Consider the following 24,272-nt stretch of genomic DNA (forward strand, 5'->3'; position numbering starts at 1 on the left):
TCTGGAGCAGCTGTCTAGCAGGAGTGTCCTCAGAGCTAAAAGTCAGTGATTGATTGTTTATTCATTCCACATATTTTAAATTTAAGATTTCTTGACTTCAATTCCCCGAATTCTCCAGCCAGCATGAATTCTCCTGAGAATCCTCTTAGTCACAGGGATTGGGAGGTGGTTAAGTTTATGAGTTCTATGTATGTGTTATTGATGAATTTACTCCTGGTTGCCATTCTTTGCTGTTTGTTTTGTATATTTTTATGGGTTTATTGCTATTATTATTATTTTACAAAAAATTGCATTGTACTGATATTTTTCATAAAGTCACCCAAAGTCATTTGTTGAGATAGCTGCTCTTGTAAGAGGTCTTTCCCTTTATTTTTATTTTTTTGTACTTTGTATTTTGATAAACTAATAAAAATTAAAAGTGGAAGATGTTCTTTCGACCTCTCTATTCTATTCTAAAAAGGTCCAAAGGACATCCTCTAATTTTAATTTGTTATTAGCTTATCAAAATATAAAGTACAAAAAAATAAAGGGAAAGTAAGGATACAAAAGAAAAATAGGAAAAAAAAGTTTACAGGAAAGGATGAAAAAGAAAAAAAAAACATTCACTTCCAACTCTTTTTTTAGCGCATAGAATAAGGTAATAGCATACAGCCCCAATTCCTCCACCTGGCCAACTAGGATAGGAAGTCAGGCTATGTTGTGGGTCGATCTCTCAGGTATGTACATCTAGACTGATACAAAAGTATTCATCCTGTCAGAATCCAATTATATTTCATCTTTAATTATCAAATATAGAAACTCCCAATTCTGCCTTCTCTGGATTCTGCCATAAGAGGGAGAGAAGGGGGAGAACAAAGGGGCTTTATGGCCCTCACTTCTTTCAGTACACTTCAAAGAGCTGAATGCTGAATGTGTGTTTATTGTAACCTCAAAGCGTTAGCATACCAAAGGAGGGTATTTGCCTTTCATGTAGTTATCTGAAGTCTCCATCCAGATGGAAGAAAGAAGAAAGGGGGTGGAATTGTGATACTTGAAACTATCACTGGAAGGGGGGTTGATTGGGTGGGACTACTGGGGAACCCCTTAAAACCTTGAATGGGAGAGCTTGACCCCAAGTCCTGTCTAGCATGCCTGCAACCATTTTCTCTTAATAAAGGATTCCTGTTGGAAGAATTATTCCAAGAGTTCTGTCTTCTTAAGATGCAAAGTGGGGTGGGTCCTTACATTAGACAGGACTTGCAAAATTAATCCACCTGGAAGGGAGACCCTTGCCAGGGGATTTTGCAAAAATTTACCATGTCAGACAATGGAGCAAGAGAGGGGGAAAACTCCCTGGAAAGAGAGCCGCTGACCCAGTTGGAACCTTGCCAGATGTTGGGATCCGAGAGGCCAGATTCCTCAGGAGAAGAAGTGGTGGAGACACAGGACCACAAGCCTCGCTGGTCGATGGGCGTTGGAAAGAAAAGTGAGTAGAGAAAGGAATCAAGAAAGGTGACCCTGAGACGGGGACCAAGCAACCAGAATGGAAGCAGGAGATGGAGAAATCCCTGCACGCAAGTGAAGAGGGAGGAAGCTGGGCACCGTACTCAGACTGGATCCTAGAGAAAGCTATTGACCTGATGAAGAGAACTCTCAGCTCCCTAGGAGAGGAGAATACTGAGCCCTACGGCCGCCCCAGTTCCTGGAGCCACAAAGGGAGAGACACCGAGGGGGACGTGGAACCTGCAACCCCAGGGACATCTACTGATCCAGGAGCCCCCACCCCCTACCGGACCACAGATGGCAATCTGGACGGAAGACACTACCACCCACAACGGAGGCACCGATCCATTCCAAGATGTCCACCGTTGGAGGTGAAATTCAAAGGGGAGCCAACACGCTTGGGGTTTTTCCTAACCCAAGTCCTCAGCTACATGGAGGAATATGGGCAGGACATTCCCAGCGACAAAGCCCGCATCCGGATCGTGCAATCTGCCCTGGATGGACCAGCTGCGGATTGGGTAGTGAACTTGCATGACTCCAATGCCCCAGAACTCAGTAACTTCAACCATTTCATGTCCTCTTTGAGAAGACGATTTGAAGACCTCCTGGCTGATCGCAAAGCCCGTGAAAGAATAACAACGATGAGGCAAGGCAAACGCCCAGTGGCTGAGTATACACAAGAATTCCGGGCCATTGCCAGCAAACTGAATTGGCCAGAGGACATCCTCCTTGGCCATTAAAAAGACGGACTAAACTATGATCTATATGATGCTTGCCTGCCCCGAGGGGACCCACATCGACTTGAGGAATGGTACGTCTTGGCAGAGGAAGCAGAGATCGACATATTGAAGAGGCACCACCGAGGAAAACAATGGAGCCGCCCCCCGCCTGAGCTGACACACCAACCGGTGAAATCATCGGACACAGCCAAGAAGCAAATGGGGTGTTTCAAGTGCGGAAGAGAAGGGCATCGAGCTGTAGAATGCCGCTCAAAGGCCCCCCAGCACAACCCAGACAGATCCCCAATCAACAAACCCGGAAAGTATTCAGCTAAGCCAAAAGAAACAGCCATGAGAATGATGGAAATTGCAGAAACCCCCACCTCTGCTCACCAAGGGGAAAGAACTCCAGCCTACACCACAGGGCCGGTGGATGCCTCAGATGACAGCTCGGAAGGGCGAACCCCTGGTAAGTGGATGCATCACACCCATCTTCAAAACAGTGACTATATTAATCCCCCCCATGCCCGAAGCTGTGAAGGTGAAAGCCTTAATAGACTCTGGCTGCACCCGCTGCCTCATTAGCCCAACACTAGTGGGGAATCTGGGCATCCCATCCAGGAGACTGGAACAACCAATCTCATTTGGCCAGCTAGATGGATCCATAGCAGGGGGGGTGCCAGCTACCCTAGCCACTCTGCCAATACACCTCTCCCTGGGCAACCATGAAGAGGACTTAACGTTTGTGGTGACCCCAGGTATGGAATGCCCAATGATTCTAGGGATGGAATGGTTGAAAAAATGGAACCCCTGGGTAAACTGGAGGACGACAGAAATCAAATTCCCGAAGGGGGACCCTATGGACTTAAAACCCCAAGGGAGGCTACCAGAATCAAGAATAGAAAAAGCATCCATAGGAGAGGAAAAAAGATTAACAGAAATACCAGAGGAATATAGGGACCTTGCTGAAGTCTTCAGTGAGGAGAGGGCGAATGAGCTTCCCCCCCCACCGACCCACAGACTGTACCATTGAATTCAAGCCTGGGGCAAAACTCCCGAAGCCCAGATTATACTCCATGAGCCCAAAGGAGAAGGAGGAAATGGAAAGATTTATAAAAAAAAACCTGGAGAGAGGTTTCATTGAGCCAGCCAAGCCTAAAGTGGCTGCCCCGGTCCTTTTTAGAGAGAAGAAGGATGGCTCTTTACGTTTATGCGTGGATTATAGGGCCCTGAATACAATCAGTGAAAGCAACCTATACCCGCTGCCCCTCATGAAAGACATGCTGTCACACCTATCGAAAGGGAAAATTTTTTCTAAACTAGACTTAAGGGAAGCTTACTATCGCGTGAGAATCAAGGAAGGGGACGAATGGAAGACTGCATTTAACTGCCCCATGGGGTGCTATCAATTCAAAGTCTTGCCATTTGGATTACAAGGGGGCCCTGCAGTCTTTATGCAATTAATCAATGACGTTCTAAGGGAGCACCTGTTTAAGGGGGTCCTTGTTTACTTGGACGACATTCTTATCTTTACTGAAACAAAAGAAGAACACGTCAAACTTGTCAGAGCGGTTTTAAAGAAGCTGCGAGCCGCTCACCTATATGCCAAACTCTCAAAATGCGAATTCCACCAGGAAAGGATAGACTACCTAGGCTATCGCATATCCCCACAGGGCATTGAAATGGACCCAGAGAAGGTCAAAGCAGTACTAGAATTGGGCACCACCCCGCACAAGAAAGCAACTACAAAGTTTCCTGGGCTTTGCAAATTTTTACCGCCAATTCATCCCCTCATTTGCACAGATAGCCTTGCCCCTCACTAACTTACTAAAAACGAAGGGAACATCCTCAGTAAAACCTAGCCAGCCACTAACATGGACAATGGAGTGCCAAGCAGCGTTTGAGAGACTAAAGAGACTTTTTTCTGCCGAACCAGTACTAAGGCACCCAGACATGGACAAGCCCTTCATAATACAGGCAGATGCAAGTGATGTGGCAGTGGGGGCTGTGCTATTACAAGAAAATGATGATGCAGTATTGCAACCCTGTGCATATACATCCAAGAAACTCACGGAAACAGAACAGCGCTGGCCCGTATGGGAGAAGGAGGCTTATGGGATACGTTGGGCATTACTCACGTGGTGACAGTTCCTGGAAGGCAACAAAATCCCCTTCCAGGTGTGGACTGATCACAAAAATTTAGAAGCCCTGAAAACTTCCAGGAAACTCAATCCCAAACAAGCCCGCTGGTCCCAGCATTTTCACCAATTCCAATTTAAGCTCAAACATTTACCAGGAAGAAAGAACTTCCTGGCAGATGCACTATCTCGCATGCCCAATATAACAGCGCACGAACCACAGACTCTAGACCAATAATGGCAGAGTCACAACTGGCAGCACCAGTAACCACAAGAACCCAAGCCAAAATAAAACCACAACTGGACAGCCAAACTGGGATTGAATTCAGAAAAAGTTTGAAAACAGATGAATGGTTCCAGAAAAACAAACGTGTGCACAATGAGAGACGGGTTGCCTTGGGTAGGGGGAAAGTTATATATACCAACAACTCAAAGACTAACTTTCATGCACCTTTGCCATGACACAAAATCAGCAGGGCATTTTGGATTTGTAAAAACTTTACACTTAATTAAACGGCAATTTTGGTGGCCATCAATAAAAAAGGACATAGAAAGTTATGTTGCCAGCTGCCCAACCTGTGCATCAGCAAAGAGGTTGCAAGGGAAATCGCCAGGGCTATTACAACCAGTGGCACGTCCCTCAGCCCCCTGGAGGGAAATAGCCATGGATTTTATAGTGGAATTGCCAGAAAGCAATGGGAATACTGTTATCTGGACAGTCACGGACTTGTTTTCCAAACAGGTGCACTTTATCCCTTGCCACAAGATTCCCACTGCAAAGGCCTTAGCAAGACTTTTCATCCAGCACATTTACAGATTGCACGGGGCACCCCAACGCATCATCTCTGATAGGGGAGTGCAATTTATGTCTGCATTTTGGAAGGAATTTTTATCTCTCTTAGGGACCACTCAGGGACTGACATCTAGCCATCACCCTCAGACAGATGGACAAACGGAACGGTGCCATTCAGTACTTGAGCAATATTTGAGATGCTTTTTAAATTTCCAACAGAGTGATTGGACGGACTTACTTCCTTTTGCAGAAGTTGCCTACAATAATGTAGCCCATTCCAGCACAGGCTACACTCCTTTTCAAATAGCCAACAGTCAAAGTTTCAACCCCATGCCAGAATTAACCCCAAATGAACCAACAATCCCTTCGCTGAAAGAATGGATGGAGAAATTACAAAACACCTGGCCAATAGTCAGAAAAGCACTAGATGAAGCTAGGCAGGCATACAAAACACAAGCCGATAAAAAAAGGGTTGAGCCTACACCATTCATTATAGGAGAGATGGTGTACTTATCTACAAAATACCTAAAGTCCCTACAGCCCTGTAAAAAACTTGGACCAAAATATATAGGCCCTTTTCCAATTAAAAGAATCATAAATCCAGTAACAGTAGAATTAGAATTACCCAAAAATCTCAGGCAAATACACCCAATTTTTCATTGCAGCTTGCTGAAAAGAGAGCATCAGTCACATCTACGGCCAAAAATCCCCCCCCACACCACCTCCACTCATGGTGGAGGGTGAACAACACTTCGAAATAAAGGAAATCCTTGATTCTAGGAGATATCATGGAGCAACTCAGTACCTAGTTGCCTGGAAACACCTCCCTCCCTCACAAAATGAGTGGGTCCATAAACGTCATGTCAGAGTCCCGAAGCTATTGAAGAAGTTTCACACAGAGTATCCTAACAAGCCTGACTAAATTTTATACTTGTGTTTTCTTTCAAGTGGATCTCTCTTATTTTTAAGAGGGGCCGGATGTCAGAATCCAATTATATTTCATCTTTAATTATCAAATATAGAAAATCCCAATTCTGCCTTCTCTGGATTCTGCCATAAGAGGGAGAGAAGGGGGAGAACAAAGGGGCTTTATGGCCCTCACTTTCTTCAGTACACTTCAAAGAGCTGAATGCTGAATGTGTGTTTATTGTAACCTCAAAGCGTTAGCATACCAAAGAAGGGTATTTGCCTTTCATGTAATTATCTGAAGTCTCCATCCAGATGGAAGAAAGAAGAAAGGGGGTGGAATTGTGATACTTGAAACTATCACTGGAAGGGGGGTTGATTGGGTGGGACTACTGGGGAACCCCTTAAAACCTTGAATGGGAGAGCTTGAACCCCAAGTCCTGCCTAGCATGCCTGCAACCATTTTCTCTTAATAAAGGATTCCTGTTGGAAAAATTATTCCAAGAGTTCTGTCTTCTTAAGATGCAAAGTGGGGTGGGTCCTTACACATCCATTCTTCTCTTCTCTTCTCTTCTCTTCTCTTCTCTTCTTTCTCCTTCCATTTTGAATTCCCTTCTCCCCACTTCATGCTGGATGCTGCTGTTTGACTGGCAGCTGTTGTTGATGATGGGGGATATAAAGACAAGCAGAATCAAGTGATATCCCTGTCCATAGCAAGCCATAACATTAATCTTCTCCCAATTAATTTTTTTATTAAATGAGCATCCTTTTAAAAACAGAAGACAGATGGATTTATAACAAAATATTGTGATGGGAAGAGAAGCGAAGGGAAGAGTTTATAGTGACACATCAGTAACCATTCTCAGTTTCTCCATTCATGTTCTTTAAGTCTCCCCATACCTGAATTTTCACCTACTTCCATTCTTTGGCCCTGAAGAAAGGCAATGTTGTCTATACCTCAATGGATCTGTGTTATTTCATTAAATGGTTTATACCCATTGGTGCTCAGTTTATAAAGCAAGAACACCTTCATATAATTAAAGTTTCTAAGAACAGTTTTCTAAATAGATATATTTATACTGACCATTATGGGAAAAATAAATGTATTAATCTATCGATATTCCTCAAGCCAGGAAGATAAGGCTTTCCTAAAACTTGGATGGAAGAATAAAGAATTCTCAGGACTCTAGTCTAGATTGGAAATCAAAACCAATTCAGGAAGACCATCTCATCAAACACCTGATGTATCAATTCAAAGAAAGTAACTTGGTCTTGTCTATGAATTCATTCCGAACTGAATTCAGCTAGAAGGGATTTCACCTCATCCACAGCTACATAAGTTGCTCACTAAAGTGAATATCAATGTACAGTAGAGGCAGTGTGGATATGAACCATTCCTGATATGAGCTCAAGGTCTGTTGTTACACAATAGTTGAAGTTGAGGATGTGACTTGGTTATATTTGTACCATCTGTGATTTTATGCAAATATTCCTGGTGTGGCTTTTTCTTAAAGGCAGTAATTGAGAATATAGTTCAGATCAGTTTCAGGTGGAGAGAGTGAATTCCGTACTTTAATCATGGAGCTACATATCTTGATTTCTTTCTTAATGGTCTTTCCTGCATGTAAGGGGAAAAAAACCCACATTTTTTTAAAGATAGCAAGTAGTCTTTTTTCTACATTTCCTCATACCCATTTTCTCTTTTTGTTCTTTCCATATTTCTGAATACAGGTATTTCATCACAGATTACACTTACTGAGTCTGGTGATGGCCTTAAGAAGCCAGGAGATACTCTACGGCTGACTTGTACAGTCTCTGGATTTGCCATCACAAGCTATGCAGTGTCCTGGATCCGTCAGCCCCCAGGAAAGGCATTGGAATGGAATGGTGCTATCTGGGCTGGTGGAAGCACTGACTATAACAGTGTTCTCCAGAATCGGATTACCATCACAAGGGATACATCCAAAAACCAGGTGTTCCTTCAATTGACTGGTTTAAAGCCTGAGGATACCGGCACTTATTACTGTGCAAGAGACACAGTGAAAGAAATGCTTTGTTCAAGCAGCCTAAAACTTCTCTTCCTCAAAATGAACCCTTAGTCATTTGTTGTTTGTGAATGGCAGCTGGCAACTAGATTGCTTTCCATGCTCTGCCAGCTATGTGTGAAATTTTAAAAGGGGAAATTTGAAGTATGCCTTTACTATGGGAGCAAATGGGGCAGGCAGGTGTTCTTGGAATAAAGTACTCCCTCAAGTTGCCCCTTTCTATGACATGTAAGTCTTTAAAGGTGATAACCAGCACCTTGAATCAAAACAGGAGGCTATTGGAAGCCAATGCTAGCAGTGTTAAGTGGGCCTAAAGACATGCACACATAACTCTGCTTTCCAGATGGTCTTCATGGGCAGCTCCATGTAGAATGCATTGAACTACTCCAAATGAGAGGTCAGTAATCAGTATGCTGTTCCAGTTCAGGAATTGGCAAAACTGCTGCCCAATAGGCTATGTTGTGGGTCCCATTTCTCAGGTATGTACATCTAGGCTGACACAAAAGTGTTCTTCTCTTCTCTTCTCTTCTCTTCTCTTCTCTTCTCTTCTCTTCTCTCTCCTTCCATTTTGACTTCTCCCTACTTTATGCTTGATGCTGCTGTTTGACTGGCAGCTGTTATTGATGATAGGGAATATAAAGGCAAGCATGATCAATTGATATCCCTGTCCATAGCAAGTCATAAAATTAATCTTCGGCCAATTAACTTTTTTTGGTAAATGAGCATCATTTTAAAAACTGAACACAGATGATTTTATAAGGCAATATTGTGATGAGAAGGGAAGGAAAGAGTTTGTAGAGACAGCATCAGTAGCCATTCTCAGTGTCTCCATTCATGGTCTTCAAGTCTCCCTACACCTGAACTTTCAGCCACTTCCATTTTTTGGCCATGAAGAGAGGCAATGTTGTCTATACCTCAATGGATCTGTGTTATTTCATTAAATGGTTTGTACCCATTGGTGCTCAGTTTATAAGGCAAGAACACCTTCATATAATTGAAGTTTCCAAGACTAGTTTCTAAATAGATATATTTATACTGACCATTATGGGGAAAAAATATTAATCTATCAATATTCCTCAAGCCAGAAAGATAAGGCTTTCCTAAAACTTGGACAGAAGAATATAGAATTCTCAGGACTCTAGTGTAGATTGAAAATCAAAACCAATTCAGGAAGACCATCTCATCAAACATCTTTTGTATCAATTCAAAGAAAATAACTAGGTCTTGTCTATGAATTCATTCCAAACTGAATTCAGCTAGAAGGGATTTCACCTGATCCACAGCTACACAAGTTGCTCACTAAAGCGAATATCATTGTATAGTAGAGGCAGTGTGGACATGCACCATTCATGATATGAGGTCAAGGTCTGTTGTTACACAATAGTTGAAGTTGAGGATATGACTTGGTTATATTTGTACGATCTGTGATTTCATGCAAATATTCCTGGTGTGGCTTTTTCTTAAAGGCAGTAATTGAGAATGTAGTTCAGATCAGTTTCAGGTGGAAAGAGTGAATTCCATTCCTCCATCATGGAGCTACATATCTTGGTTTCTTTCTTAATGATCTTTCCTGCATGTAAGGGGGAAAAAACCCCACATTTTTTACGATAGAAAGTAGGCTTTTTTTTACATTTCGTTATACCCAATTTCTCTTTTTGTCCTTTATATATTTTTGAATGCAGGTATTTCATCAGAGATTACCCTTACTGAGTCTGGTGATGGCCTTAAGAAGCCAGGAGATACTCTATCGTTGACTTGTACAGTCTCTGGATTTGCCATCACAAGTTATGGAGTGTCCTGGATCCGTCAGCCCCCTGGAAAGGCATTGGAATGGAATGGTGCTATCTGGGCTGCTGGAAGCACTCAGTATAACAGTGCTCTCCAGAATCGGATCACCATCACAAGGGATACATCCAAAAACCAGGTTTTCCTTCAACTGACTGGTTTAAAGCCTGAGGATACCGGCACTTATTATTGTGCAGGATACACAGTGAAAGAAATGCTTTGCTCAAGCAGCCTAAAACTTCTCTTCCTCAAAATGAACCCTTAGTCATTTGTGGTTTTTGAATGGCAGCTGGCAACTAGATTGCTTTCCATGCTCTGCCAGCTATGTGTGCAAGTTTAAATGGGGAAATTTGGATCATCCCTTTACTACAGGAGCAAATGGGGCAGGCAGATGTTCCTGGAATAAAGTGGTCCCACATGTTGCCCCTTTCTATCACATGTAAGGCTTCAAAGGTGATAACCAGCACCTTGAATTATAACATGAGCCTATTGAAAGCCAATGCAACTCATAAACTAGCAGTGTTAAGTGGGCCTAAAGACATGCACACATAACTCTGGTTCCAGATGGTCTTCTAGGGCAGCTCCATGTAGAATGCATTGAAGTACTCCAAATGAGAGGTCAGTAATCAGCATGCTGTTCCTGTCCTGGAATTGGCAAAACTGCTGCCCAATTGGCAAAGGCTCCCATGATCATAGATGTTGAACGTTCTTCAAGCAGAAGCTGAGTTCAGAACCTCAGATTGTTCACCAAGTCCAAACAGGGCAATGCTACTCTATCCAAAATCAAAATTGGAAAGACTTGGTTATTAGATCCGATAGCCAGATACCAGAATGATTCACTTTTCTCAGTGTTGAGCTGCAACCTGTTCTAACCCTTCCATATCCTCACAGCCCTAGAACAGAATCTCAACAGCTTCACCTGGATGTTGGGGGCAGAGATATACTGTGTCTCTGGGTACCATCTCCATATTGATGATGCCTCACTCTATACAGTCAGATGATCTCACCAAGTACTACTGAATTGCATGAAAAAACCAATAAAAACTGTTAAAAAAGGAAAAAGGACTTCTTCTCAGCCTATGTTAGTCATCACAGATTTATTAAGTTTTCCATTCGACACAGTGCTATGGCTCTTCAACATGTTATTGTTCGTCACAACAACACCATGTAAATCTTTCTGACTTTTTTAAAAATAAAAAAATAGTTCTTTAATAAGGAGTTAAATTGTGAGAATATTGCTTTAGACAGGGATATTACTTGATCCTACTGGTTATGATCCTTCATTAAAGTAATATATCTGCCTCTTTCCTTTCCAGATGGGGTTTCAAAAGTCACTCTCACTCAGTCAGGTCCAGAACAAAAAGAGCAGAAGAATCCACAAGACTCACCTCTTCTATAAAAGATTTTGACATAAATGACTATGGCCTGCTTTGGATCAAGCAGTTTCCAAGGAAGGGTCCGAAATGGTTGGCTCACTATTCAACAGAAACAATCAATCACTATTCTCCAGCCATCCAAGGGAGATTCTCTGCCTTCAAAAGCAACTCTCAATTCTATCTGCAAAAGATCGATCTAAGGACAGAAGACACCGGATATCTATTATTGCCCTGGAGATACACAACGCTGAAAATCTTACCTTAACTTTTGCAAAAACTCTTTCCTCCACTAAATCTTATAAGGATGTTCCTGGAGGTGGAGCTGTTGTTCCATCATGCTTTTATTCAGGAAAGAAAAAAGTTCAGAATCCAAAAATAGAAGAAACCACAAAGGAAGAACAAAAATAGAGAAGGAAACATTCATTTACCATCTGGAGCAGCTGTCTAGCAGGAGTGTCCTCAGAGCTGAAAGACATTGATTGATTCTTTATTCATTCCACATATTTTAAACTTAAGATGTCTTGACTTCAATTCCCCGAATTCTCCAGCCAGCATGAATTCTCCCGGGAATCCTCTTAGTCACGGGGATTGGGAGGTGGTTAAGCTTATGAGTTCTATGTATGTGTTACTGATGAATTTACTCCTGGTTGCCATTCTTTGCAGTTTGTTTTGTACATTTTTATGGGTTTATTACTATTATTAATATTTTACAAAAAATTTCATTGTACTGATATTTTTCATAAAGTTACCCAAAGTCATTTCTTGTGATAGCTACTCTTGTAAGAGGTCTTTCCCTTTTTTTGTACTTTGTATTTTGATAAACTAATAAAAAATTAAAAGTGGAAGATGTCCTTTAGACCTCTCTATTCTATTCTTAAGAGGTCCAAAGAACATCCTCTACTTTTAATTTTTTATTAGCTTATCAAAATATAAAGTACAAAAAAAATAAAGGCAAAGTAAGGATAAAAAAGAGAAATAGGAAATAATTGTAATTTGAAAGTGGGGAAAAAAGAAAAAAAAAACATTCGCTTCCAACTCTTTTTTTAGTGCAGTAGAATAAGGTAATAACATATATCCCCAATTCCTCCACCTGGCCCACTAGGATAGGAAGTCAGGCTATGTTGTGGGTCCCATGTCTCAGATATGTACATCTAGGCTGATACAAAAGTGTTCATCTCTTTTTCCCTTCCCTTCCCTTCCCTTCCCTCCCCTCCCCTTCCCTTCTTTTTTCTTCTCTTCTCTCTCCTCACCTCATGTCACCTCACCTCATCTCACCTACCTTCCATTTTGACTTCTCTTATCCCCACTTCATGCTTGATGCTGCTGTTTGACTGGCAGCTACTGTTGATGATGGGGGATATAAAGGCAAGCAGGATCCAATGATATCCCTGTCAATAGCAAGGCATAAAATTACTCTTCCCCCAATTAAACTTTTTGTTAAATGAGTATCATTTAAAAAACACAAGACAGATGTATTTATAAGGCAATATTGTGATGGGAAGGGAAGGGAAGAGTTTATAGTGACAGCATCAGTAGCCATTCTCTGTGTCTCCATTCATGGTCTTCAAGTATCTCCACATCTGAATCTTCAGCCACTTCCATTTTTTTGGCCCTGAAGAGAGGCAATGTTGTCTATACCTGAATGGATCTGTTTTATTTCATAAAATGGTTTGTAACTATTGGTGCTCAGTTTAAAAAGCAAGAACACCTTCATATAATTGAAGTTTCTAAGACCAGTTTTCTAAATAGATATATTTATACTGACCATTATGGGAAAAATAAATTTATTAATATATCAATATTCCTTCAGCCAGGAAGATAAGGCTTTCCTAAAACTTGGATGGAAGAATATAGAATTCTCAGGACTCTAGTCCAGATTGGAAATCAAAAGCAATTCAGGAAGACCATCTCATCAAACACCTTCTGTATCAATTCAAAGAAAACAACATGGTCTTGTCTATGAATTCATTCCAAACTGAATTCAGCTAGAAGGGATTTCACGTAATCCACAGGTACATAAGTTGCTCACTAAAGCGAATATCAATGTACAGTAGAGGCAGTGTGGATATGCACCATTCCTGATATGAGCTCAACACAATAGTTGAAGTTGAGGATGTGACTTGGTTATATTTGTACGATCTGTGATTTCATGCAAATATTCCTGGTGTGGCTTTTTCTTAAAGGCGGTAATTGAGATTATAGTTCAGATCAGTTTCACGTGTACCTCAATCATGGAGCTACATATCTTGATTTCTTTCTTAATGGTCTTTCCTGCATGTAAGGGAAAAAACCCCACATTTTTTAAGATAGCAAGTGGTCTTTTTTCTACATTTCCTGATATCATTTTTTTTTTCCTTTCTATATTCTTGAATACAGGTATTTCATCACAGATTACCCTTATTGAGTCTGGTGATGGCCTTAAGAAGCCAGGAGGTACTCTACGGCTGACTTGTACAGTCTCTGGATTTGCCATCACAAGCTATGGAGTGCACTGGATCCGTCAGCCCCCAGGAAAGGCATTGGAATGGAATGGTGGTATCTGGAGTAGTGGAAGCACTTACTATAACAGTGCTCTCCAGAATCGGATCACCATCACAAGGGATACATCCAAAAACCAGGTGTTCCTTCAATTGACTGGTTTAAAGCCTGAGGACACCGGCACTTATTACTGTGCAAGAGACACAGTGAAAGAAATGCTTTGCTCAAGCAGCCTAAAACTTCTCTTCCTCAAAATGAACCCTTAGTCATTTGTTGTTTTTCAATGGCAGCTGGCAACTAGATTGCTTTCCATGCTCTGCCAGCTATGTGTGAAAGTTTGCGTGGGAAATTTGGAGCATGCCTTTACTACGGGAGCAAATGGGGCAGGCAGGTGTTCTTGGAATAAAGTGGTCCGACATGTTGCCCCTTTGATAACCAGCACCTTGAATCAAAACAGGAGCCTATTGGAAGCCAATACTATTCACAAACTAGCAGTGTTAAATGGGCCTAAAGAGATGTACACATAAGTCTGGTTTCCAGATGGTCTTCAAGGACAGCTCCATGTAGAAGGCATTAAACTACTCCAAAGGAGACGTCAGTAATCAGTTTTGCCAGGAATTGGCAAAACTGCTGCCTAATAGGCAAAGGCCTTAAAAGTGCCTATGGAGCAGTACTATCACTTCCAGTGACCTTAATGCTGTCCCTCTATTTTTTTATAACACTTTAATAGTTTTTTTATATTTACAATTCATTAATGCTTAGTAAAGAGTGTGTTGTCTGGGTCTATTTGTTTTACTTAATAGTACACATTAAATTCCTAATCTGTGACCCATTTTTCCAGCCATTGATAAAATATATCCCATATTTGAAAATAAACCTAGCCGACAACTTTATCATCCAAAGATGCTGTCCCTCTGTTGATGCAGCCTAGGACAACATTGGCTTTTTTGGCAGCTATGGTACACTACTGGCTCATTCTTAAGCAGTGATCCACAGGACATCCTCTCACAGACACTACTGATGAGCCAGGTGCTTCCTATCCTGTACCTGCATATTTGGTTTTTCTGCTTCAGGGCAGGGCCTTACTTTTCTCACCAATGAACTGCTTCTTGTTGGAGCACAAAGGACCCAATGCTCAAGTCAATGCTTCTGAATCCTGAGTCCATTTTCCAAAATGTAAGGATCCCCCCCCTACTCCAGTTGGTATCATATTTCATGATGATGATGAATTGGGACGAGGAGGAGAAGGAGGAAGTATCTTGAGAGGTTTGTCCAACAGTTACTCCAACAACATTTTATGGGATGAAATCATCAAAAGCCCCATTTATCTTTATCATGTCTATAATTTTAACTCTTCATTTAATGACTACCATTTATCTTCTTACATATCAACTCCTAAGATATTTTACTAAAGTAATATTGCAGAAATTTCCCCTTTGTTTCTCAATTCCATGTGTAATCTTACAATCAAAGAATTTTAGAAGACTTGTTATGAAAAGAATGATTAAAAATAGCATTATTTAATAGAAAATAGCCCTGTAAAAGCATATGATGTTGCAGTTTGAACTAAGGTCAGATATATTTCAACAGCATACAGAATACATGAAAACCACAAATTTATTCTTCATCTTTTATTGACATGTTTTTACTGTATTTCTGTGGGGAGGGTTGGGATGAACAAGTAAATTGGAAAATAAATTGAAACTGGATGGAATGATTTGATCAGCAGATAAATAAAGTCCACTCTATCTGTCCTATAGTAGATATTCTTTGTGCATTATTTTTGCATCTGCTTTCTTCTCATGAGCTGCTCCTTGTTGTTCAATTCAGGCCTCAGCACAATTATGAAACATTTGGGGAAAAATATGCATCCCAAAAGCCCAGCACTGGAAGCCAAGATGGAAAAGATCTCCACAGCTACCATATATTTTCCTTTGGTGCTCAGGTAAGTTGGAACAAATGACAACCAAACAGTGGTGAATACTAGCATGCTGACGGTGATGAATTTGGCTTCGTTGAAACTATCTGGCAACTTCCTAGCTAGAAAAGCAACACTGAAGCTGATGATGGACAGAATTCCCATGTAGCCTAAGACAAGATAAAACATAGCAACAGAACCTTCCTTGCACTCTGCTACCATCTCAGTAGTCAGTGAGTCCATGTCCAAATTGGGGAACGGAGGAGAGATTGTTAGCCATATAGCAGAAATGCCTACTGGGATGGAAGAGCTGGGAAGGACAATAAAACCAGTGAGCCTCTTTCCCACCCACCTCCTCAAATTGGATCCTGGTTTGGTGGCCATGAAAGCTACAACCACAGTAATAGTTTTGGCTAACACACAGGAAACAGCCAGCGAGAAGATGATGCCAAAGGCTGGTTGCTGAAGGAAGCAGGTCACTACTCCGGGCTTACCAAGAAATAGGAAAGGTGAGAGGAAGCAGAGCAAAAGAGAGATGAGAAGAGCATAGGTGAGGTCCCGGTTGTTGGCTTTGACTATGGGGCTATCTTTGTGCAGGTGGAATATTTTTAATAATGAAATTGTGATTGAGAAAAAGAAGATGGCACTTGTTGCTAATGAAATGCCCAGAGGTTCTTCATAAGACAAAAAAATGATCATTTTGGGAAAACATTCATCTTGTTTCTGGTTTGGATACTGATCAGATGGACATTTGAAGCAATCTTCTGTGTCTGGATGCAGGAAAACAGATTAAGGCAGGGTTAAATTTATGCAAAATGACTCAGTTCTCATGGTCAGTCTTTTAAAAAAGAGGCCCATCACTCTTGATTCCACAAGAGAACCGAACTTTGTGAAGAAACAGCCATTATTGTCCAATTGTCCTTCTAACCACTAAACTAGAAAGATCAATATATTTATTATTTGGATTATTCATGAAGTCTTCCTGTCTTCAGCTCAATTCTGCTTCCTGAATATTTTTACATTGTTTCTTTTGAAAACACACATCATCAAGGAATAATGGATGAAGAAAAAAAATAGGAGCCACTGTTTATAGCTTCAGGTTTGAAGGGAAGAAAGACCCTTTCACTTAACCACTTCTGTAACTCGCTAAATCATCTGTGCTTTCTCCTGGTGATATGATGGTTGATAGATAAAGGTAAAGATTTCCCCTGTCCAGTCATGTCTGACTCTAGGTGGTGGTACTCATCTTCATTTCTTTGTTGAAGGAACCACCATTGTTTGAAGACATGTCTGTGGTCATGTGGTGAGCATGACTATACACCAAGGCCCACAGAATGCTGTTACCTTCACACCAAAGTGGTACCTATTTATCTACTCACATTTGCATGCTTTTGATCTGCTGGGTGGGCAGGAGCTAGGGAAGGTAACAGGAGATCATCCCATTGCATGGTGCTCAGGTTTCTAACCCAGGCTATCAGCTTTTCAGCTAACAAGCTCAATGTCTTTAACCACTGAACCATCATGTCCCCATTAAGAGATATGGCCAAGAAAAGATCTTCTTGAATTAAAGAAAGTAGCACATGGGTGCTATGTTCATGCACCCATGTATTTTGAAGGACCTTTCTTCCTTAAAATATGAAGTCCTGCAAAGTCATAATGATAATATATTAAGCAAGAATACATTGCTATATAACTTATGTGGCCCAACACTTCTCAACAATTGCCATATGGAATATCCCTCCAATTCTCATTAAGCATGCAGGAGAAAAGAGATAAAAAGAAAAATAAGGGGCAGAGATGTTATCAAACCGGACCATTTTGATTTTCTCCAACCCTCTTTATATCCATTATGTTGGAAGAGTTGCTGTACTGTGTCATTTACCTCTTTGATTGGAAATCTTCCCTTCTGGACACCGAACACATCCATAGCAGCAAAATTTCTCTCCTTCTTTTTTTCTCTTTTGAGAACCAGGCTGGCAATAAGGATTACACAAGGAAAGAGGATGGACCTTTAAAATAAAAAATAAAAAAATAAAAGGTTAGGTAGAAATTATCTGGCATGACATAACAAATGAACCATCAGTTTACACATGTTTAGAAAGTAAATAGGTAGGTAGGTGGTAGCTAGGTAGGTAGACAGGTCACTACAATTAATGCCTCCTGGACAATGCTGAATTTATCATATAAAGTACACTTCATCTTAACCTAAACTCTTGATATAGAATTAACTATGAGTAATCTTCTTCTCCTTCCTGTTCTTCTTTTTGTTCTTCCTCCTCCACCTCTTTCTTTCTTATTATTATTGTAATAGAAAGTGAGAGAATTCCAACAATTAAAATTGGGCTTTTCAAAAGATTTATGAATACTCACTTTGCTAACGCTCCCATGCCATTTAATCTTGTCAGTCTCAATGATGATTTCTTTCCCTTGAGAATCCTTGGTCCCCATCCTTCCAACCTTCACTTTATGAAAAGAGTTATTAGAGAAAATAATCAGGTTTACTATATCAAATCCATATCCCATCTCCTTATTCTCATTAAAGGAGACCATTTCTCCATCTGTGTTGTTAAATGAAAGGGTCTGAAGGAAGCGGTGAAGCTAAGAAGAACAAAGCAAGAAACAGATAAGAGGACGGATCTTTTCATAACTCAAACTAAAGTGAATACATAAAAATATTATCGCCGCCATTTGTCATTCTTATTCTTGTTCTTTTAGAGCTGTAACCTTTTGTTTTATTTTTATATAAATATTTTAACTCTTCATGGTAGGCCAGATATGGAAATAATTACAATTATACTTTATTGGGATACAATAACAACTTTATCAAAAGTTATTTGTTTACAAAAACAACATTTTAGAAGAATGCCTGTGTCTTTCTTTTCCTCCCTTTTGTACCTGAGCCAGTTGTAGTATGTGTCTTTGTAATACTCTCCCACCCCTCTGGATTTAACACACTTTTTTTTTTTACTACCATGATGTTTTCTAAAAGCCTTTTAATACCTTTTTCATCTTGCTGGCCTCCTACAAAATATCATTATTATTTTTTTAAAAAAATTACTGAACGAGGGCAATAATAGGATAAGAAAATCAACTCTAATAACATATGGAACTGAATCAAACTTTTAATAACTACCGGTATGGATGTAGAAATCTCTGTCTGAATGCCTGAATCCATACATTCTGCTTTTCCTTTTTTTAAAATAACTTCTTTTAACCTGATTCATTACCAAATATGAAGGCTTTTGAACACTCTTCTTTAAAAAGGATAGTTGTGAAAATGAATGAAATGATTTTACTCATCTTCAGAACTGGAACTACTACAGTCATATCACAAGTGCTTCAGCGCTTCTGGGTTGAAAAGATTGAATGGTGACATCACCATTGACCAGGGGATGCTCAATTGGGGGGTTCCTTTCATAATCTCATTAAGTTGCCAGCTGGAGTTTATCTACGGACAGTTGTCCACTTTAATATGCTAACTTGGCAGGAACTGGAGAGTGTGACGGAACTCACCCCATCCTGGGGCAGCAAGTGGGTCTTGAACACAAGCTTGTTGTTTGTCAGCCCAGCAGCCTAACTCATGTCAGTGCGCTCCCTAGAACTGGAAAATGTAAGAGGACTCCTCTCCCCTAATGGAAAATATTTTAAATAATCCACAAATACATATATTCCTGTGAGTTATTAGTGAAAAAGAAGTTCTATGTATTTTAATATGATGTGATATATTTTTTCAATTCTATGTAGAATTTCTTTTAATTTTCTTTTCTTTTTCTTTCATTGTGGAAACATTACCTGCCAAGGGCTTATCTCTTCAAGATGTCTTGTAATCCTGATTGTTTTATGTTTTGATCTAGATAAATCCAGGCCATGTAATGCATGGGCCACAGCAAAGACTGCAGTATAGATGCTGTAGCTATGGCCAGTCATGACCATCTCAAATAGAATCCCTGGAAGATCCCTCAAGGATTCTGTCCCACTACAAAATTTGTGAGCCTCTATTAGGTTCGTAGGATCTGGAACAGAGCAACCAAAGGCTTGTTACCAGAACTCCTTGGAAAAGTCATCAGGTTGTGCCTTGGCTGGTTTTATATTCTGAAGATAGATCTGAAACTCTTCGTGTTCATTGGAGTGGATCGCAAAAAGAAAAGCACCTTGGAATATTTCGTATTTCTAGTCCTTTGAAATGACTGTTGAAGCAAAGTCAATCTGGTCTGTCATAATCCACACCTTTTCGGTATATTTAACACCCGCAAAAAATAACGCAGTGCTTAGCCACATTACAGTTAGAGTTTCACCATAGACAACAAGGGTGTTAACTTTTGGATCTGAGTAGAACTCATTAGCATTGGCAGAAATAGTTTTCAGTTCATCAGGTTCAGGGAACCGGCTATCAACTGGCATTCTTTGAACAAAGGCTGGACATATCTTATTCTGGAGAAATAATGACTCCATCTTTTTCAAGAAACGCTCTCCACTTTCGTCATCTCCAGCCAAAAGTCCAACCCAGATCCACCCAAAATGTTTAAGTAAATAGATAATGCCTGTATACTGATGACCTTCATTGGAGACTGTGTGGTAAAAGGAAGATGTCTCTACCATATTACTTCTTTGCATAGGAAACGATCCATATGTGAGCTGAAAGGACATGCTCAGAGATATTCAGATACATATTATTTATTTACTTATTCATCACATTTCTACACTAACCATCTCATCTAAGTGATTCAAGGCTAATAATAATAATAATAATAATAATAATAGTAATGTTGTTGTTGTTAATTGCGAAGTCATGTCCGACCCATCGTGACCCCATGGACAATGTTCCTCCAGGTCTTCCTAATAGTAATAGTAATAATAATAATAATAAAATCCAGTCTGAACATCTGGCTGATTGTACGATGATTAATAATAATAATAATAATAATAATAATAATAATAACAACAGAAATAGAAAGACTGTGGCAAAAGCAAGCAAGGGTAGTACCAGTAGTAATAGGCTCCTTAGGTGTAATCCCAAAACAACTGGAGCACCACTTGAACACCATTGGCATTGACAAATTTGCTATTAGTCAATTGCAAAAGGCGGCCTTACTAGGAACTGCTTCCATCCTACGACAATATCTGTAATACCATCAAACATCCACATCTGCCTATCCCAGGTCCTGGGTAAGGACTCGATAGGTAGACAAAATGCCAAATCCAGTCTGAACATCTGGCTGACTGTGCGATGATCCATAATAATAATAGTAATGCATTGGAAGATCTGCAAAAATATCATTTGCCTGTAAGCAAAAACTGGTGGGATCATAAAATAGAGAAAGTCATAGAAAATGATAAAATTAAACTGCTCTGGGACTTCAGAATTCAAACAGACAAGCACCTGCAACATAACACCCCAGACTTAACAATTGTCGATAAGAAAGACAAAAAAGTCTGGATAGTGGACGTGGCAGTGCCTGGAGATAGCAGAATAGAAGAGAAAGAACTGGAGAAGATAACAAAATACAAAGACCTACAAATAGAAATAGAAAGACTGTGGCAAAAGCAAGCAAGGGTAGTACCAATAGTAATAGGCTCCTTGGGTGCAATCCCAAAACAACTGGAGCACCACTTGAACACCATTGGCATTGACAAATTCGCTATTAGTCAATTGCAAAAGGCGGCCTTATTAGGAACTGCTTCCATCCTGCGACGATATCTGTAATACCATCAAACATCCACATCTGCCTATCCCAGGTCCTGGGTAAGGACTCGATAGGTAGACAAAATGCCAAATCCAGTCTGAACATCTGGCTGACTGTGCGATGATCAATAATAATAATAATAATAATAATAATAATAATAATAATAATAATAATAATAATAATAATAATAATAATAATGATAATGTAGTATAAGAGCATAAATCAGAACAAAGTTAAAAACAAAATTTAAAAGATAGGGCTATGGTATTAAAAGTTAAAAAATTAAAAAGATCACAAAGGAGAGAGAACATGATATCAATTCCTCCCCCCCCCAGAGATGCATATCACTCTTACACAAACAAACATAGTTTTGTGTAAAAGTGTCTTAACACTCTTTCTGAGATAAGATACCAGAGATACCTCTGAAGATAGGATAAGGTGGGAGCAACGACAAAGAACTGTCTCTCCTTGGATCCCACCAATGATACAGGATACACAGCATGCCCTCCCTGTCTGACCAGGTGGGATGAGACAATATAATTGGTATGAAACAGTTCTTTAGTTAACGTGGCCCCATGCCATAAAAGTCTTTAAAGGTGAGAGTTAACACCTTGAATTCAACAAGAAAACAAACCAGCATCCAAGGCTACGCATGTAGCAGAGGTGTTATATGCCATTTATCTATCTCTATCTCTATTTCTATCTCTATCCCCCTCTCTCTTTCATAAGAGGTTTTCTCAATGCATTTATGAACATTATTTTTAAGACCAGGAATTATCAGTGAATGGAGAAAAATAGTTGCTTTTTTATCCATTAAGCCTATTAATCACTAAGTTCCCTCAAAGGTTTAATAACAAAAGAATAAATACCCACCTTAGCAATTCAAACTTTATTTAAAAAGATTTGTTTGCAAACCAGGCTGCTTTAAAATCTAAGAAAGAAGTCTTAGGAAAATCAATCAAAGCAATATAATATCTTTATGGCTTTTCATGGCCAGACTTCATCCTGATGGGCTATGAACATGTACTAGCTGATCTCAAGGAACGGGTCATTCATTTATAGCAGCTTTACCAGATGTACTGAGAAACATCTTTCTGAGGCATTCTACACACTTTTCCAGCCAGCCAGATATCTTAGCTGCATACAAATTCAAAAATTTAGAAGGGTTTATCTGTCTATGGAGATTCTCAGTCATCCAAAGATTGTCCCAAAGATGCTTTTCTCATGAGGCAACTAGACTTTCTTGTTTTTCTTTGAAGATATTTTGCTTCTCATCCAAGAAGCTTCTTCAGCTCTGACCATCCCCACCATGCAGTCAGAGCTGAAGAAGTTTCTTGGATGAGAAGTGAAACATCTTCAAAGGAAAACAAGAAACTCCAGTTGCCTTGTCAAAAAAAAGCACCTTTGGGACAAGGGTTTTATCTGTTAATTCAATGGCCTCCCAACAGCTTTTACTGAAGTATACACCAAAATATTCCCTTCAAATGAAGACTGTGTCCATGCAATGGAAGAATAATTGAAACTGGAACATATTATCTTCTATTGTCCCTTCTGTGCAAATGATCATCAGGAATTATTATCTCCATCTTTCGCTAAATATCCTGATAATTCTGATTTTCTAATCTTACATTGTTATTATCAGATCAATCTGATTTTACTTCCTTGACTACAGAGACATATTGTTCTATTGTTTATACAGAGTGCCATTGGTTCTTTTCTAATTTTTCTTATATATATTAGATTTTTTTTTCTTTTTACCCTAATTAATTGTGATGTTCTTGTTTTTATCTGCTGGACTATAACCAAATAAATTTGATTGATTATTTGATTGATCCATTCAACATAGTACTATGTGTACTGAAATGGCACTCTGAGATTCCAAGCAGGAAACACTTAATATTAAGCTACAATTCATTCTATCAGGTCGGACCATAATTAGAATTCTGATGATGGTGGAATCTGGGAGAGTCCAAATCATGGACTCTTATGCCAAAACCTTGAGAATAATGATGCAGCATTAGAGAAATGTTGATAGCATTGATAATATCAATATTGTATCAATATTGATATCAATCTTCCAATATATAAGGGGCTGCCACTATGAAGAGGGGGTTAACCTAGTCTCCAAAGCATCTGAAGACAGGACAAGAAGCAATGAATGGAATCAAGGAGAGAACCAACTTAGAACTAAGGAGTAATTTCCTGACAGTGAAAACAATTACTGTAACAAGTGGAACAGTTTGCCTCCAGAAGCTGTGGGTGCTCCAACATTGGAGGTTTCTAAGAAGAGACTGGACAACCATTTGTCTGAAATGGTATAGAAGACCTCCAACTATGTTATTCTGTTAATATGCATGCTTATTGCTTTGCTATTAAACCTTTAAGGAAACCTAACCTTAAAAAATATCAAAAATAACCATTTTGCTTCATTCAGTGATAATTCCTGGCCTTAAAAATAACGTGTATAAATGCATTGAGAAAACCTTTCCTTAGATGATATAGGTCGATAGATGATAGATGGATAGATGATAGATAGATGATAGATAGACGGACAGACAGACAGACAGACAGACAGACAGGCAGACAGATCCTTCCAACATTTTTATTCTGTTATTGGCAAGATATCGTAGCAAAATCAGGGAGCTGAATAGAAGACAATTCCAAAGGTTTAGGAAAAAAATAATCATGAAACTGATTCGGGATACTCCAAGTGTGAAATTAGAAGCTCATAAAGTAGGCTTAGCAGATGTTAGTTTCTAGATGTCAGTTTTCCATTGAGGACATAGCACATAAGCATTGCTTGAGCAGGGTCTGCAAGATTGTCTGAGACATAACACATCCTCTTCACAACCTGCTTTCCTTGTTACCTTCTGGGACAGGGCTCCATAGTATCCAAAGCAGAATACAGTTTTGTCCCTTACAGTATTAACCTTGTGAACTCTAAAGCT

General features: G+C 39.8%; 3 gene segments (V, D, J or C); all 3 read left to right on the forward strand.

Annotated features, from left to right (window-relative positions):
* The first annotated feature begins 7,595 nt into the window (after positions 1-7,595).
* LOC120303576 lies at positions 7,596-8,137 on the forward strand. The segment is given in 2 exon segments: positions 7,596-7,662; positions 7,770-8,137. Coding segments are annotated over 2 exon segments (414 nt in total).
* Positions 8,138-9,582: 1,445 nt separating this feature from the next.
* LOC120303577 lies at positions 9,583-10,133 on the forward strand. The segment is given in 2 exon segments: positions 9,583-9,659; positions 9,766-10,133. Coding segments are annotated over 2 exon segments (414 nt in total).
* Positions 10,134-13,454: 3,321 nt separating this feature from the next.
* LOC120303578 lies at positions 13,455-13,988 on the forward strand. The segment is given in 2 exon segments: positions 13,455-13,521; positions 13,621-13,988. Coding segments are annotated over 2 exon segments (414 nt in total).
* Positions 13,989-24,272: the final 10,284 nt, after the last annotated feature.

Source organism: Crotalus tigris, unplaced genomic scaffold (genome assembly GCF_016545835.1).
Source record: "Crotalus tigris isolate CLP2741 ecotype Arizona unplaced genomic scaffold, ASM1654583v1 scf7180000024473.799607, whole genome shotgun sequence".
Taxonomy (NCBI): domain Eukaryota; kingdom Metazoa; phylum Chordata; class Lepidosauria; order Squamata; family Viperidae; genus Crotalus; species Crotalus tigris.